Genomic DNA, 18,392 nt, shown 5'->3' with positions numbered 1-18,392 from the left:
AATAATGTAAATGAAGCATACAGTACACAAGTAACATCTTTTATAAAACTAATTATCTAAATATGTCCTTGAACACAGAAGTATAAGCAACTGGAGTCAAAACACCAGTTACCACAAGCTACCCTGCAGGAAGAAATGACTGAAGGACAATGACTTCCGGTGACCCTGAAGGGTGGGCACCCCAGATATTGCCCCTAACCCTTATCTCAGGAAGTGGGGCAGTCACCCTGGGAGTGGAGGGCTTGGTATTGACTTAAAAGCAATAGCTGAGAGTGGAGGTGGCTTTACAAGCCCAACTGGCAGGTAGTGAATGTCCATGAGAAAAATATGCCTATAAAACAGAGGAAAAACAGCAACCTAATGTCTCGAAATGATCTAGAGGAAATTAAGAAAATGATTAAAGGTTTTGAAAGAACAGGATGAATACAAATTAAAAAAAACAGATCAGAGAGTAGAAAGATATGAAAGAATTGGTGGCTAAGAAAAGAAGTAGAAATAAAAGCAAAAGAAATCTAAGAAATTCAGATCCAACTGGAAATAATATAAGGATGAACATACTCTGCTGAAACACTGTAAGGGGAATAGAAATGAGAACAGAAGAAGAAGAAACAAAATGAAAAAGCAGATAAAAATATTTGAGAGAAAGCAATAAATGTGGAGCACAGGCAAGGGAAATCCATATAGTCCACATAATGACCCATTATATAATGTAATCACAAATGGAATATCTACATACACACATAGATGTATGTAATATATACTACATACATTTTTATTATATAGAGGTCACCAAAAACAAAAACCAAATCACATTTGGCAAGATTGATCCAGAATGGAAAACATTAATACATATTCTAATAAAATAATTTTGCTATAAAATAAATAAATCTTTTGGGGGTCAGGCCAAAAGACCGATTATTTTACAAGGAAATGAAAGTCAGACTGGCACCAGACCTTGACAGCAATGCTTTAAGCCAGAAGACACTGGAGAAACAAAGATAATCTAGAAAATAAAAATCATTCTATCTCTAGCCAAAGTGACCTTCAAGTATAAGATCCACAGCAAGCCATTTGAACATGCCAGACCTTAGGGAATGAGTTTCTGCGAATCCTTCTGGAGGAATTTTCTGGCAGCCACTGTGACTGGAGAAGCTTGGCATGGGGACTGCTGATTGGCACATGAGACATTGGGGTGCATTAGAACCCTGGCTTCTGTGCAGACCCCTGACTTTCCTGGATTCCCTTAAGTGTTCCTGATCCAAAGACAGCTGTGAATATGGACTATTATCCCTCAGTGGGAATGCCATTTCTCCTTTGCTCAGCTGTTGGCCTTGTCCCCAGTCCTGTGGGTTATGATTGTTTCATATCCTTCCTTTTGGGAAGCCACACACCAATTCAGCTGTAGTTTGTGTGGCCTGTTCTCCACTCAGAGGATACATATTATCAGATCTCTTTCAAATATCAACAAGGGGAAGTAATTTGTTTTCATTGGATGCTTCCTGTTTTAAGCACAGAAAGGCTCATTTGACCTTGTTTAATAGGAATAAAGGGGCAATTTATTGGCTCACAAAACTGCAGACACAGCTTCAAGCAAGGCTGGTGATTTGGGGGTATTCCAAAGGATCTGGGTTTCTTTCCATCTCCATTCTGCATGGTGTTGCTTTCATTTTTATGTGGTGTCAAGATGTTATAAGCAACAACTTATATATATACACACACACATGTTATAAGCAACAACTTATGTGTGTGTGTGTGTGTGTGTGTGTGTGTGTATTTTCTCTTAGCATTGTTGGCAAAATCCTGAGGTAAATTTATATTTGACCAACTTCAGTCACATGACAAGTCCTCACCAGTGGCGGAGGCCAGGGAAATGAAATGCTCACCTGTGTTCACATATATTCATGTGTCCTCTTTAGAACCACACAGATCCCAAACAGAAATCACTGAAGAGAAAAGAAGGGATGGATGTTGGCGACATTATCATTAAAGGAATTTAAAAATGAAAATGCTCTCTTGCCATCTCTGAAGATGATCATGTATTGACTTATTGATTGTGGTACAGATTGTGGTGCATTATATAAATAGATACTCTCAGGGGACACAACCTACCTAACCATGTCCTGAGGAAGTAACTGAGGTTCTGGGAGAATCAGCCTGATTTTCTTTTCTTTCTTTGCCTGTCCTCAGCCCTCTGATAGTGGTGTTCCCCAGAGCTGTCTGGGAAACAGAGCTCTGTCTGCTCTGAGTGTTGGTAGAGTATTATCTGCCTCTTCTGTATACTTCTGTCTCTCTCTGACCCTCATACTCATTTCCTTGTGGGTGGCCCAGAGGCATTTCAAACTCAGTGTGTCCAGCACGTCCAGCACTTAACTCATTATCCCCTACAAGTGTACTTTACCTCCTATATTCTTTCTTTTCTTTTCCCCTCCCTCCCTCCTTTCCTTCCTTCCTCTCTTTCAATAGGGATTGAATCCAGGGAATTAGGGGTACTTATCCCCAGCTCTTTTTTATTTTTTTTATTTTGAGACAGGGTCTCACTAAGTTGCTTAGGGCCTCGCTAAGTCACTGAGGCTGGCTTTGAACTCAAGATGCTCCTGCCTCAGCCTTTGGGATTACAGGCATGCACCACTGCACCAGCTTACCTCCTGTATTCTTGATCACCCACCCAGTCACTCAAGCCAAAGTCCTTAACTTCACTTTCTTTCTTCTCCTCTGCCCACGCCTGTCTCAGTTGGTCTTCTGAGCCCGATCTGCCTCTAATTTGTCTCCTTCTTTCCATTCCTCCACTACTACACCTAGGGTAAACACTCAATGTCTTCTGTCTACACTGGTGGTGGTTCTCAAACTTTAGTAAGTGCCATGACTTACTAAAGGCCAATCAGGGAATACATCATTGGGCTTTATGTCCAGAGATGTGGATTCAGTCCATCTGGGACTGAGAGTATCCACTTCTATAAGTCTCAGGTGATGCTGATGCTGTGGGTTCAGGAGCCAGCTCGAGAAGCACCAGATTGGCCACTGAAGCAGCTCCTTTCTGATCTCTGGCCCTCTAGTCCTGACTCTCAGTTTATCTCCACATTTACCAGAACTCTGTAGCTAACCACTGATCCAACAGTGCTACAACTCAGTCCACCTGGGAAAGTCCCAGATTCTTACCACAGTAACTTTCCATGACCTGCTTATTGTGTTGCAGAGATTGGGGGTGCAAGGCCTGGGAGTGCATGGCTTGTGAGGTAGTCTTCTTTAATCAGGGGCTCTCACGTGCTGGGCAGCATGGGCCAGAATGTTCTCAGTGTCTGACTGAAGTATGTGATGCCTTGTTCCTGAATTCTGCAGTGTGATCAGAGCCTGGTCAGGGGCACAGAACTCATATTCTCTCTGATGAAGGCATTTAAAAAAAATTTCCTTGAGTACAGAAAGCTGAGAACCCGAGGCCTCTCAGAACAAGCACATGGGCAGGACTATACAGCAGGAACAAAAGGGAGTCCCTATCCCTCTTTCTCTTAGGCAGAGGCAAGGTAAGCCAGCCTATTCTCAGCCAAGAGAGGTCAGTGGATCCAAGCATGGTAGGCTATGAATCTGGACCATTTTAAAAAAAGAGATGTACTTTGGTTGAATGTGGAATGGTCTTTTGAGACTTATTTAATGCTTTGCTGTGCTGTGGAAGTTTTCTGCCCTTCCGCCATGAACATGTTCATTCTGTACCCCTTTCCAACTAAGCAGTTTCTAGGAGGAAGAGGGGTACTATCGGGAAACCCTTCCTCAGATCAGCTGCCTGTTCATATGCTGCTCCCCTGCCCACCTCTCTACATTTTAAAAATACTGTAAGGAAGAAGCAAGGTCCTGGGTGCTGACTTACTGGCCTCCGAGGATCAAAGTGCAGGGGGGACTATCTTCCACTTGCCTTAGCTAAAGTAGAGGGGCTGGGGATGGGTCTGAGTCCTTGGGGACCTTACCAGGGGCAGCTCTGCTGATCTGGGGGCATCTGTCATCTTTGCTAAATGCCTAAAAATGTTGAGGTTTTAACTGTGTAGCGTTTTACTCAGGTTTTATTCTTTTGGATGTGAAGGGTACTTATTATGAGTAACTACTTGAAATTATGATCATTTTTACCAAGTAAATAAAATTCCTTTCCAAAAAAGTGGGCATTTGCAGTTTGCATGTGACCTCACATGGGCTTCTGTTAAATGGGATTCGTTTTGGTGAGATTACTTTCTTAATGGGAGTCGGTGCCCAGAGTACATTCATTACCCTGAGGACCATGTGACCTGTGGGACTCAGTGCCTGAAGGTCGAGGTTCATCCTCGTGTGAGTGGCCCTGACACACCAGAGTCTGGAAAGCTAGTGTTGGTTGAATTCTTGTTGGGGTACTTGATATGACTGGAAAATTCAGAGTTGCTTCAGGGTCACGGAAGACCTCATGTGAGGTTCGAGTGGAGCCAAGAGAGGAAAACATTTCACTCTTGGTTCTCTGAGGCAGCCCTGGTTTGTCAATGGTAAAATTGAGGGCAGAGGCAAAATGGGTAATTGAAATCCACAGGAAATCTCTAAAACTCATTTTTAGCAGATGGTTTGTTTCCTTGGCCATCAAATGTGTTTACCAGAACTGCTCACCGTGGAGCAAAATTGACTGATTTGAATATCTTCCCTCTCTACTTTCTCCCTTCTTCATTTAATGCTCAGGAGAAGAGCAGGCATCTGTTATGGTGGGTCGCATGAGGACCAGAAATGAAAGCCTGGGTTTTTCCAGTCTGCGTAATTGCCTGCCCCGTAGTCAGAGGTCAGCTGTTCTTGCTTATTCTCTGTTACACAGTGCAATTTTACATGCTTGAAGTCATCAACAGTGTCTATTACCAGCAGTGTCCCTAATCAAAGGAAGGAAGTTAGAGATGTCACATTTTTGCCGTTGCCTTTAAATTCCCCTGCTCTCCTTGTTGGACCCTGGGTTTGATCTTTGGAACCTGGGAATGGAGCTGTGTTTACACACTCAGCCTAGTGCACTTGTGATGAGAAACCTTTTGTTACTGGGGTCTTTTGGCTTCCTCTGCCGTTAACTCTCTGAGCCTTCCTCGTGCTGTCATCTCACGGGGTATAGTCTAGACCATTTTTTTTCCTTTCCATTTTAATACATAATCGATATCAGGCTGAGCTCCTTTTTTCATGGCTGTAGATGACATGACTGTATTTTATAAATTATTTCTCTCTTTCATCTGATATTTATAGGGGAAGTGACTTCTTCATTAGAGGATGCCAGCCAAGTTTTTCTGTTTGGATCTGATGACATCTGCATGACTTCTGTGTTTGTTTATTTTTTTAAGTTACTGCTTCAGAGCCACATGAGTATGGCCTTTTTTATCTTTTTTCACTGACATATTTTCCAGGCAGGGTGAGAAGCAGCACCCTCTCCTCCTCTCACTAGTAAGGCTCACAGAGAGCAGTGAGAGCAGCTGTTCTCCTCCTCCTTCTCCACCTCCTTCCCCCTCTCTCTCTTCTCCCTCTCTATCTCATTTTCCTCCTCCTTCATACTGGGATTCAAACCCAGTGTCACTGAACAACTGAGCTACACCCCCATCTCCTACCCCCCGCCTTTTTTTTTTTTAACTTTAAGAGAGTGTCTCACTAAATTGTTAAGGCTGACCTCGAACTTGTGTGATCCTCCTGCCTCAGCCTCCCGAATAGCTGGGATTACAGGTGTGTGCCACCGTGCCCAGTCAGTGATAGCACTTCTTAAAAAAGAACAGCCTCGTTCACAATAGTGGCAATGGGGAGTGGAGGAGACTGCATGGGAGGGCCAGTGTGAGCTGGACTTTTGGAAGGCCTGTCCCCGTGTCTAGTGCGTGGTGAGGCCCAGGCTGTGGGGATGGGGGTGCTATCATCTCCATCTTTGCCCCAGCAGTGCAGCCTCATGGATTCGGAGCCCATGTCTGCAGGAGTGTGTGTTTGGCAAATGCTGTGGACACTTACCTCTCAACTCACTTCATCTTTTCCCAGATTGTCATTTCTCAGGAGCTTATTTACATCATTAAAAGAACCCTCTTACTTATTTAGAGTCACTTCATACCCCATTTGAAGACCTTTCTGGGACAAACTGAGGCATAAGTGAAAACATGAATTAGAGCATGGTCTTCCCAATGAGGCAGGCCTGGGCCGTAACCTCAGCCCCAGCCCCTGGGAAAGTCGCTTCCCCTCTCTGCAGCTTTAACTCCTTCAGTATGAAAAAGGGCCCATGCGTCACTGTGGGATTGCAGTGACCAGTCCATGAGATGTTGTAAGTGAGGGACTCATCAGCTGCCTCTTGTCCTGCAGGGACACAGAGCACTCGTCTTGAACAAGATCCCTACAGTCTCAGCTCAACTTTCTATGATTTTGTTTTACCAAGTTCCAGAGGAACTCTATCTGTATTCTGAGGAATCTTAATTATCTCATCTTATTTCACCAAATAAAGGCTTCCCTGGAAAATAAAGTAGTAAATGTAGAATATTTACATAGTGGATATTGTTTAATTAATATTAAGCCCCAAATAAAAGGTGAACTTTTCAATGAAATTTAATATATATATATATATATTTTATTTTACAATACTTAATATATACAATCAGATAGAAAGCATCGTTTAATAAACACCTGAGTAGTCACTACACAATGCTTAAAAAAACAAATTATTAACAAGATAGTTGAAGCCCCTGGAATTTCTGTCCTTGAATACATCCTCCTCTCTACTTGCAGGACTACTTGCCTCACCTGGGAACTTGTCAGTATTTTTTTGTACTGTTATCAAATATTCCTAAACTATATTTAGTATTGTTTTTAATATTTCAAAAAAATTATCTAAGTGGTATTTTAAGGTATGTGTTCTCCTAAAACTTACATTTTTGTGGTAGCCTTTAATTTCATGTTTGTGTGAGAGATTTGTCCATTTTGAATGGGTAGCCCTAGTTGACTCATTTCATAACTGTATAGTATTCCTTTTGTATGGCTATTCCTTGGTATATTTATCAATTTCACATGATGGTAGATGTTAGTGGATTGTGAATTAGGCTGTTTCTAAACGTTGCTTTTGTAAATAATGCTGATCCTTGTAATGCGTCTTTATATTCACAGAGAAAGCTGGATTATAGGATATACTCTTTTTCATCTCTAGTAGAAATTTCTGAATTATTTTTCAGAGAGACTGAACTAGTTTACACACTCACCAGCAAGGTGTGAGCATTCTTGTGGGTCTACCTTCTTGCCCTTGCTAGATGGTGTTTGATTTCTTCACCATTTTCCTGATTAAACTGCATGGGTGTTACATAGTGTCCCATTGTAATTTGAAATTTTCATTTTTGCTGATTACTAACAAGGTTGAACTCCTCTTTATACTGTATTCCTTTTTTTTATGGATCTTTTTAAAAACTTTTGTCCAACTTTCTTCTTGTTTGTTTTTTCAATTCCCGTTTTAAATTTTGGTTACTAATATTTTGGGGTTTTCAGTATTTTAGATTTCATCTCTCTGGAAGTGGGAGATCTCTTTTCTTTTTTGTTATAGTGGTCTTTTTTTGTTGTTGGTGAACAGAAGTTATAATTTTAAAGCAAATTAATAAATCTTTTCTTTAACTGTTGTAACTTTTGATGAGTAGATATTTGTATATTTGTGTGATTAAACATCATGCTGCTAATTAATGTAATATTCAAAACATCAGGACATTAAACATCAAGTAGTTAGATATGTCACCTACTGTCAAGGTTTAGTGACTATGATTAATCTTCTACCTATCTATGTATCACAAAAATAGGCTACAAAAGATATTTATTGATTTTGATTGTAATTAATGGATATTGTTTTGCATTGGTCTGGTTAAGGGAACAGTGGTTCAGAACCCCTGGTGCATCCAGGGAGTTTAAAAAGTGCTGATGCCTGAGCACAGAGATCCTCATTGTCTTGGTGTGGGGTTAGATCCAGACTGTGATGTATTGTGATAGTTCTCCAGGGTCAGGTGGAGAATGTCCAGCCCAGAAGTTTCAGCAGGAAGAGGAGGGAAGATCATGAGCCACCCTATGACCTCTTGGGCCCTGAAGGGTCCAGGGTGTCAGAAATGCCAGGAGGTCCTGGAGATCAGCCAGATCAAAGCCAGGGGAGGGCTGGAGGTTAATGTGAGGGCCAAGCCAACCAGTGGGCCGTGCCTGAGAGGACAGAAGGCAGCAGACAGTGTTCCAGGAGTACTGAGCACAGTGGCTAGAGTGGTGGGACGGGGAACAGGTCCTAGTCTGGAGCAGAGATGCCTAGCCTCGTGGTGGGGTCACCCAGATGCTGCAGTGCCCCGGCCTTTCTGATTGGCAGCCAGGGAGTGGATGCAACTCATTCAAAAGGCAAAAGTCAAACACAACCTTTGTTTGCCCAGAGCTCAAAAGAACAGAGAACCACGTTGGCTTGAGAATGGAGGATGGACAGGGGACATCTTGAGATACTTCAGTGCTACTTTAAAATCAGAACCAAAAGGATAGTAGGCAGAGTGGGTTAAGGGCACATTGAAAAATGAGCATTCCCATGCCACAATGGGTCCTCTTATGAGTGGGACCTGGTCTTCACCATGTACCCATCATGAAATGGTCAGGTTCACCCTAAACCATGGGTGTCTGTGCCTCTGTGTGAATACTCATTCCTGCTGATTGTGGGAAGAAAGGGATTCCCAAGGGGAGTCCTTTGAGGTGGAGAAGATTTAGACGGAGCTGTTTTCTGGAAGGCATGAACCCCCCCTCCCCAATACACACATGTGCACACACACTCGTACCCCTTCCTTCTCAGGGCTGTGGAGCTCTGTGAACAGACTCCGAAGGCATGAGCAGAGATCGCCTGGTACTGCTCATCTAATATGCAGAATTATTAATGGAGTCCAGAGAACTTGAATAAAAAGGTGGATGGTGAAATTTTGGAGCATAATGGAAGAACAGTACATGGGGAGTTAGGAAGAATGAAGTCTTATTCCTGAAATTACTTAAAATCTGTGTGATCTTAAGTGGTGAACTCCAATTCAAAAAAGTAAAACTTTTACTGAGCACCTTCTAGAGGCTGGGGATAAAAGGTTGAAAAAGAAAATCTATGTTTTCAAGAAACTTGCAGTCATGCCAAGGAGCAAGATGGTTAAATGACTAATGAAATAAGATCTCTGAAGTGTAGAAGGAGCTCTGAAGAATAAGAGTTACCTATTCCACCTGAGTGAGGCTTGGCTTGAGCATTCAGATGGCAGAGGCCACTGGAGCAGGCCTTTAAAGGATGAGCAAGCTGCTGAGCCCCTGAGGGAGGGAAGGGCTTGCTAGGTCAATCACTTTCCTTCCTAAATTCTCAGCTGCTCTCAGGACAGCTCTAAAACTTGGTGCCAAGTTACTTAACAAGATTCTCAATGCTGAAACTACCAAGAGTTGTGGCAATCACCTCTAGAGAATGTGGTGTCATGACAGGTGAATGATCCAGCCTGAATGATATTGTGTGTCTCCTATGCCTGTCCCCCAGCGGCTGGGCTGCGTCTTGGAGCTCCTTCTCTATTGAAGGGAAGCCAAGCTGTGCTTTTTGTTCCTATAATTCCTTTTCTTGATCATTACTATATAATTTCCCACTTGTTTTTCATTGCTATTGTTCCTACTCAAAGGAATTTTTTGTTTGTTTGTGCTAAATCTCTGTTCTTGTTTATTCAGAAAGTAGGCAAACCAAATGTTTTATTTTCTCAAGTCAAACATCTGATTCTGTGAGTCCTCTGCTCAAAAATGTGCATTGTGATGATCGGTACTTACAGAATGAAAAGGGAGAGGCTCTCCAGTGACCTCTGAAGGTCTGACCCCAGCTCACTCAATCTTCTCTTGATTACACTTTATACTTCAGCCCCTTTAGACACTTCTTTTCTTCTCCATGGGCACCTTTACTTTTCTGCCTTTGTGACTTTGCTTGAGCTGTCCTATCATGCCTAGAATCTCCTCCCTCAACCCAGAATCTCTGTCTTCCTATTCTTTACTACCTTCCTATCTTCTTGAAATCTTCCTTGATCTCCCCACCTCCCAAAGCAGAATTACCTCTTCTCTCTCAACTTCAAAGCCTGAGGGAGAATGTCTTGTAATTAGAATTCTATATCCAACTAAACTGTCAAAAGAAAGTGGGCAACAAACATATGCAGATCAACCAAGACCAAAGGAGTTTGCCCCTCAAACTCTCTATGAATGAAAAGATGCATTCCCACTCCCACGGTCCAGGAATATATCTTTTTATTTCAACGTAGCCAGGCTGCATTGCTAGGTTGAGATCAGCCATGGCAAAATCTATTTAAATCAAGGAAATCAGCAAATGCTATAAAATAGGACTCTTTCCCCTACTAGAAAGCCAGTTCATCTGAGCCAGGCATGGTGGCGCACACCTGCAAATCTCAGTAGCTCGGGAGGCTGAGGCAGGAGGATCGCTGATTCAAAGCCAGCTTCAGCAACTTAGGGAGACCCTAAGCAACAGAAAAAAATAAATAAAAGAAGCTAGAGATGTGACTCAGTGGTTACATACTCTTGGGTTCAATCCCTGGTACCTAAATAAATAAATAAAAGCCAGTTTATCTGAAGGGAAATTGGTGATCCTACACACACACACACACACACACACACACACTACAAATGGTGTACAGTTTGGTTAAAACTACAGTGTTTTCAACAGTCCTTCCATTTTAGACTACTGGGGACTCCCATGGTTGGAGATGCTGGGAAGTATGTCTCTCCATTCCCTGGCCCCGTCCTCCCCTCTTCTCGAGCAATAGAACTTTGCTGCCTGACTTCACCCCTACACTTGTTTCTTTGTCCCTGGCAAACATGATTGCATCCTGAGGTAGAGCTAAGATATTAATTGAGGATCTGTACATCTGTATTTGCTCAGAGTTCACTCTTTGAAGTTGAAAGCCTCGGTGAGGCCACACAGGTGTCTGTACACAGTTGCTGAATGATAACTTGGTGACATAGAGGCAGCAGAATTCCTCTGTCAGAAACAACAAACTGTTGTGTGCAGATCTATCTGCTGCAAGTTTCCACTGTCTGGGGCCAGCCACATAGCCAGCAAGGACAGGTGCCAGGGTTCTTTTGGGACAGTTGACCTCTTTTGGATAATAGAAGGCAAGGTCACATGACCTGGAGCACAGCCCAAGCAGGAACAGAGAAACCAAGAGACACAAACCAAGTGTGGGGGGAGGGGTCAGGACTAGAGGAGATGATGAACTGAGGCACCCAGGCTGGACTTGGTGGTAGAGTGACAGCACCGGGAAAGATTGCAGTGACATGGGACTGGGCAGAGAAAAGCAAGGGACAAGTGGAGATGGGAGCAGTGGGCTGGGAGAAGGCTCACAGCTTGGCTCCTGCTAAGTTGGATCAAAGTTAAAATGAGCAGGGGACTGACTAGGGGACAAAACATGGGGCCTTCCTGTTTTTAGGTAGGAAAATGGTGTTTTCTGGATAGAATGTCCCTTTTAAAATTCCATGCTCCCCTGTGGTGGCTGTCTCTTGTCTCCTGCTAAGAGCACACATGTGAAAGTGCCTAGCACTAGGCCCAGGACAGGGGTGGAGGGAATGTTCCTAGTCACCAGGCATCCCCCTGGTGCAGTGTAAATTAGCTGCCTCCTGTCACCGAGGAGGTGCGCTGTATCACTACTTCATGTGCATAATTGTACTTACAAAGAAGTACAGGCAACACATCAGTTTGGGGAGAATTGTCTTTATTTTGGGGATAGTTTGTGCCCTTCTCCTCTCAGTCCCTTAGTCTTCCAAAGCAAGTGGCTTTCTATTTCATTCCTTTTAAACTTTGATTGATTTATTATTTTATCAATTTATTTTTTGTCCCTGGACGACCCTTTTAGGAGCCCAGTTTTCTGGAGGACCACTAACGAGTGGCCTTATTGGATGGGGCTCCTGTGTACGATGGATGCTGTGAACTCTGGAGAGCTCACAGGGAGAGTGAGAAGATAGCCCAGATTGCTGCACTTATCTGAGCCAAATTGGTTTCACTTTTTAATCCATTTTTTTAAGCTGAGTCCTGTTTGAAGGGGGGTATGTGTTCCCAACAGCATCAGCCTTTGGAGTGGAGCTGGGTGGGGGCCAGCAGGTCAGGGAGGCAGGAGGCCCCAGGATGTGCCTTTCATTCTTGGGACCATGCATGCGGCTGCTGGTGTGGGTGTGCAAACCTTGCAAAATACTGCTTTGCTCAGGGAAAAGGAGTGTAAGAGAGGTACACACACATCTCAAGCATGTCACTTTTACCTGGACACAGCAGTAAAATGCTGAAGGAACTTGTCTCTGGCTCATAGGCTCAGGGACTTGAAGGCCTAGTCAGTTTCACTTGACAGACCCACAGTCAAGTAGGTGACATCTCCAGAGGAGCAGGAGGGACAATTTTGCCCACTTGAGAATCACTGTAGAGGGCCAGCAACCTCAGGTGAGCTGTCGTGAGAGGGCTTTTTGAGTTTTCTGCTGGCCAGTTTGGTGAGAGGCCAAAGCACTCAGCCTCATTTCTTTACACAGTGATGTCAGGGTAGGGTGGGAGAATCCTGCCTACACAGGAAAAGAATGTTGAAACTTTGGAGAGCATTCACAGCATGAGTGGCCAGAGTTAAACGTGGGAAAAGAGGGAGCTAGGAAGAAGGGGAGTTTTTAGTCCTCTGAAATATAATTTCTAGAAACTTCTGCATTTTTTGTTTTGTTTTATTTTAATGGAAAAGACCTCATCTGATTCCAGGTCATTGCAATGGTCCTATTAATTCTGGTGCTTGCTGACAGGGCTCCTTATGACTGACAAGGGGCCAGTACAGTATGTAGCTCGCAGGGTAAGCTTTCAAGTGGTGGCAAGGGACTGGAGCCTTTTAGAGAAAAACAAATTGGATCCATGGGGGTGAGGTCAAGACCTTCAACAAAATTAGTCTAGAGAAAAGTCATTTTTAGAAATCCAAGTAAAGTAATTAAAAATAAAGACAAGTATTTGTTCTTTGCCTGCAACCCAGAGGGGATCAGATGGTATGGACCAGTGGACACCTAAGAGCCCAGACTCACTGCAGGAGCAATAGGGCAGAGTTTAGCTTCTTGTAGTCATGGTGTGGAAATTCGACTGAGATGAATAAGATATTCATGGTAAATGTGGGTGAGAATGAGCTGTTTATTCTTTATACTAAAACATGAAGATAAGAAAAATAAGATTCAAATATAGAAATAGCTTTTAAACCGTAAATATACTTTAGCTTCTAAGGTCAAGGGAAACTTTTTTTTTTTAATTTTAACAATAGCTATAATAATAGTTGTGCTTAGCATACACCATGTGCTCAGTGAATGATTAATGAATTGCTTTCTCCATAAAATAGTACATGTTTTGTACAAATCTCTGCCCTGAAAGTTGAAGTAACCCAAAGCTACCACTTAGTAGTTGGAAATATATCCTTCCTTCAGATATTTCCAGCACATATAAATGTGTATATTTTGTCATAGAATCAGGATCGTACTGTACATGATATTCTGTAACCTGTCTCTAGGTAAGTAAGTTAGATCCTTCCAATTAGAGTCTGCAAATTTGCATAACATGTTGTGTGGGAGGGTTTGTCAATTGCTGTCGTTTAAGGCTTGACACTTCTCATGCGCTCTCCTTTATTTAGCAGGTGTCTTCTGCGGAGGTACGCATTGGGCCCATGAGACTGACGCAGGACCCTATTCAGGTATGCCTCCATTCCTTAGCAGGGGCTTTATTGTCAGGGCACGTGGTTACACGAAGGGGTTCAGATAGCCATCCTTGCCCCACATACACGCACATAGATACAGGATGTGTGTGTATATATATATATATATATATATATATATATATATATATATATATATACACACACACACACACACACACACACACACGTGTTTGCAAATGTTTGCTTTTATTAAGGTCATAATTGAGGACTTATTATTTTCTTTTTAAATTTTTATTTATTTTGGCAGGAGGTACTGGGGATTGAACCCAGAGTTGCTTTACAGCCTAGCCCTTTTTATTTTTTATTTTAAGACCGGGTCTAAGTTGCTTAGGGCCTCACTATGTTGCTGAGGCTGGCCTTGAACTTGAAATCCTCTTGCCTCAGGCTCCCTAGCAGCTGGGATTACAGGTGTGTGCCACTGAGCTCAGCTCAGATTATTTTCTTGAAGACATAAATATTGTTCCATATTGAGTATAGATATAATGAGTAAATTCCCTGGTGAATAGTGAGGAAAAACAGCTTTTCTACCAAAAAATGGCTGCAGCCAGAGTAGGAGGAAGCAGTGTGGTAGTGAGGGCAGATTTTGCCAGGGCCAGCTGTGAATCTTAGCGTTACCTCTCATCAGCTGTGTGAGCTCACAAGTATTGGTTCACCCCAGTGGCCCAGTGCGCTTTCTTCAAAGTGGAGACAATGATGCTTTCCTCATAGGGAGCTGCGAGTGAAATGAAATAGCACAGGGTGCCTGGGATGTCGAAATGAGAGCTATTATTGTTGCTTGGGAATAAAAGAGGACAAAAGTCTTCCCTTTCATGTCCATGTGACTTAATCCAAGTGGCTACTGGGCTCTTGGAGGAAACCAGGGTCCCAGGAGAGAAGGCTGAGCCACCCACAGGGCTGACCTGGCTCTAACAATGAGAGCAAGTGTGTCTTCCTGTCAGTTTCCTATGCCTGGGTTTGAGAAACGTGTACAATGGAAATTGGTACCTATTTAAATCATTTTAAAATCCTCATCAGCATATAAATCAGCCTATTAGTCCTAAATAAATGAGCCTCCTCCTTGTACCAGCTGTAGCTTGTTAGTACCTGGAAGCTTAGCCTGTGCTTGGGTTGCCTACAAGATGTAGACAAACCAGCCAACATAGAGGTGACAGGGGAAGCAAACTTAGGAAATGCACTGTCTGAGTTAAAAGAGAATGATGCTTTTTTTAGATGCTTGGAAAAGGAAATGCAAATCTGGGGAAAGGAAAAAACAAAAGGAAGAGTTTTAGCTTGGGAAAATTTGATGAAAACAAATTTAGGAGGAGAGAGAGAGAGAGAGAGAGAGAGAGAGAGAGAGAGAGAGAGAGAGAGAGAGAGAGAAAATAAACACAAGCCACAACTATTTGTGTAGAATACAAACAAGTGGAAATTCCAGTAGTCACTCTGAGGGCATGTACTTTGTACTCCAGTTTTGAATAAAGACAGTGACAAATAAAGGAGCTGGTGTCAGGAATTTATTCCCAAAGCAATTTCTACAATACTTCTTGGGGGACTAGTATACAGGCAGGTCAATCTCACTTGTCTTCCTTTCGTTCTATGCTGCCCTGGCAATGAATGCTCATGATAAGGATGTCTCATTCTTTTAAAAATGTAATTTGTTAGAAACTATTTCAAATATTCATAAAGGTATGTGTCCACACTCACTTCTATCAGATATTAACATTGTGCCCTGTTTGTTTCAGAGCGGTCCCTTCAGCTCCAGAAACAACAGATTGCAGATACTATTTAGCCCTTCATCTATTCCTTCCTTTCCTCTCTGAAAATAACCACAATACATATTTGGATACTCCTTTTTCATATGTATGAACCCATTCATAATATTCACTCTTGTTTTGACTCTTTTTAAACTTTATTTGAAAGGTGTCACATTCTAAGCATCGTTCTGAAATTTGTTTTCTTCATCCAATATCATTTGATGTCATATCTAAGAATTCATTTGTCTTTTCTTCTTACAAATGCTTTATATTTTTAGTTTTTACATTTGACTTTATGATCCATTTTAAGTTAATTTTTGTCTATAGTTTGAAGTAGGGATCCGTCTGATAGCTCATTGCTCCAGCAGCATTTGTTTAAAAACACCTCTCTTTCTGCATTGAATTATCTTGGCATCTTTGTTAAAAATCAGCTTCCCATAAATGTGAGAGTTATTACTATGTGCAAAATCATGTCATCATATCTTCCTTTCAAAATCTGGATGAATTTTTTTCTTGCCTAAGACTAGTTTACGAATAATGCTATGTTTAGTTTTTGTTGTTGTTGTTTGTTTTGGGGGTACCAGGAATTGAACCCAGGGGCCCTCGACCACTGAGTCACATCCCCAGCCTACTTTGTATTTTATTTAGAGACAGAGTCTCACTGAGTTGCTTAGCACTTTGATGTTTTGCTGAGGATGGCTTTAAACTTGGGATCCTCCTGCCTCAGCCTTCTGAGCTACTGGGATTATAGGCATGTGCCACTGTTTCTGGCAGCATGTTTAGTTTTTAAAGATACTTCCAAACCTTTCTCCAAAGTGGTTGTATCATTTTATATTCCTACAGTCAACATGAGACTTTGGTTACTTCAAATCCTTAGTACTATTCAATGTTGTCAGTTTTTTAAATTTAATTAGTTTAGTGGATGAATAGTATTCTTATTGTAATTTAAATTTGCATTTCTCCTTGACTAGTGATGAGATCTTTTTCATTTGCTTATTGGCTCTGTTCTATGCAGTGTTTGGTCAAATCTTCTGTTCATTTTTTATTGGATTAATTTTTCAAAGCCATTGAATTGAAGAAGTTCTTTATATATCCTTGTTACAAATCCTTCATGAGATTTTTGGGAACATTCATTTTCTCCCAATCTATGGCTTTTTTTTTTTTTGGTACCAGGGATTTAACTCTGAGGTGATTAACCACTGAGCCACATCCCCAGCCCTTTCTTTAATTTTTTATTTTGAGACAGGGTCTCACTAAGTTTCTGAGGCTGGCCACAAATTTGCAATCCTCCTGCCCCAGCCTCTCAAGTCACAGGGATTGTGGAAGTGTGCCACACACCTGGCTATACTGTGGCTCTTTTACTAATTTCCATAACTCTGGCTTTTTATATTTATTTAATTTTATATTATATAATACATGCTAAGCAGTTAAATTTTATAACAAAGTCTCAAGCTATCCTGTATTTCTGTCCCTTCAAACATGGTATAGTCATTTGCAGGATTTAAATATCCCTTGACAGCTCTACTCCCCATAACAAACATTTGTCTGAAATTTTGAATTTATTACACTTGATATATTAAAACATACAAAAATATTTTTTATTTATACTCAAACTTTGAAACATAATGATAAAATTAATACTGTGAACTCACCACCCAAAACAAGGACTGAAATGTAACCAGTGCCACCTGGTTGGATGAATTTGGCTTTAAATGACAGCAGACTCAAGCAGTCGAGTGTTCCTTTCTGAGTGAAGGACAGGATAATTGAGGCTCTTCGAAAAAAAATAAGATGTTCAACTTAGGACCAAGAATGCTTCTACTACTAGGTCTCTTTGAAACATAGAATTTGACTCATGGATTCTTCCAGCAAGAATCTACTGAGTACCTACTATGTGCAAGGCTCCATGCTAGGTACTGCAGGAGGCAGAGATGGCATGGTGCTCCCCAACCACACACAGATGTCTGGAAAGGGATTTTATTATTCATAACCCTCTAATAACAGGAGCTTTGGTAGCTAGTCACATTTTGCACTTTACATATTGCAGCTGTCTTAAAAAAAATCAAGCTGTGTCTTAAGGATGGCATCTTTGTTTTACTTTTTTTCTCCTTGGAGAAAAATATCTATTTTGTTACTTCACTGGAATGCCAAAAATATTAATTAGCTACATCAGCCAGGAGCCCTTAGGGCTTGGGAGGAAATGGCTTGATAAGAATATTTCAGGATGTGGTTGTTTTGAGGGTGAATTTCTGAGTTCACCAGGGGAAACTGGGACGTGGAACATGGGGCTGTGAATACCCCACACAGAACTGGCAGGAGCACGGGTAGGAGTGGAATGGATTGCAAGTGCAGTGTGGTGCGGTACAGCACATCTCTCCTGGGTGAGTAGATGTGAGTCACTGAGAAAGTCATATTTTCCAATCTTGGCATGAAAATAAGAAGTAAGGGAAATATTATGAGGCAGTAAATTCATATCAACATGATACTGTCTGAAAGTCAACTGGTCTTTTTTTCATCAATGCCTGGAGCACACTTATTTCCCCAGTGTGTTGAATTGATGTGTTTCTGCTTAGAGGGTCCTGTCCCCACTCCCTCATGCTAGGCTACCCAGTGAAATGGGGATCAGACTCCTTTTAGCTGTGGTTGAAGCTTTTTCCTAGCAAGGTAGCATTGCCCTTCAAAACTTATCCTTCCATGCTGCATGGACATGGATTTCTCTAGAACATTGTATACTGGGGGTTTTACCTACTGGAGATCCCATGCCTCGTGGGGAGCTGACTGCCACATATTAAGTGAAGCGAGCAATGCAGATGACTGGTGCAGATGGGCAAACGGGGTAACTCGCTGCAGTGAGCATGTTCCTTCCCATCTGTCCTTCCTGCTGCCACCACATTGTGCCTTCTGCCTACTACAGCCAGTCTCATGGGACCACAGAGCTGTTAGA

General features: G+C 42.0%; 1 protein-coding gene across 10 annotated transcripts in view; it reads left to right on the top strand.

Annotated features, from left to right (window-relative positions):
- Positions 1-18,392, top strand: part of Pde8b (phosphodiesterase 8B) — a 232,668-nt gene that overhangs the window by 119,166 nt on the left and 95,110 nt on the right. For 6 of the 10 annotated variants that reach the window (XM_071612473.1, XM_071612478.1, XM_071612481.1 and 3 more), the window contains one exon: positions 13,635-13,691. In XM_071612473.1, the coding sequence (XP_071468574.1) occupies positions 13,635-13,691 (57 nt within the window). Of the gene's footprint in view, positions 1-13,631; positions 13,692-18,392 lie in introns of all 10 variants that reach the window. The other 4 variants (XM_071612474.1, XM_071612472.1, XM_071612476.1 and 1 more) reach the window with 1 other exon arrangement.

This window comes from Marmota flaviventris, chromosome 5, assembly GCF_047511675.1.
Source record: "Marmota flaviventris isolate mMarFla1 chromosome 5, mMarFla1.hap1, whole genome shotgun sequence".
Taxonomy (NCBI): domain Eukaryota; kingdom Metazoa; phylum Chordata; class Mammalia; order Rodentia; family Sciuridae; genus Marmota; species Marmota flaviventris.
This window is presented reverse-complemented; position numbering and strand designations above follow the sequence as displayed.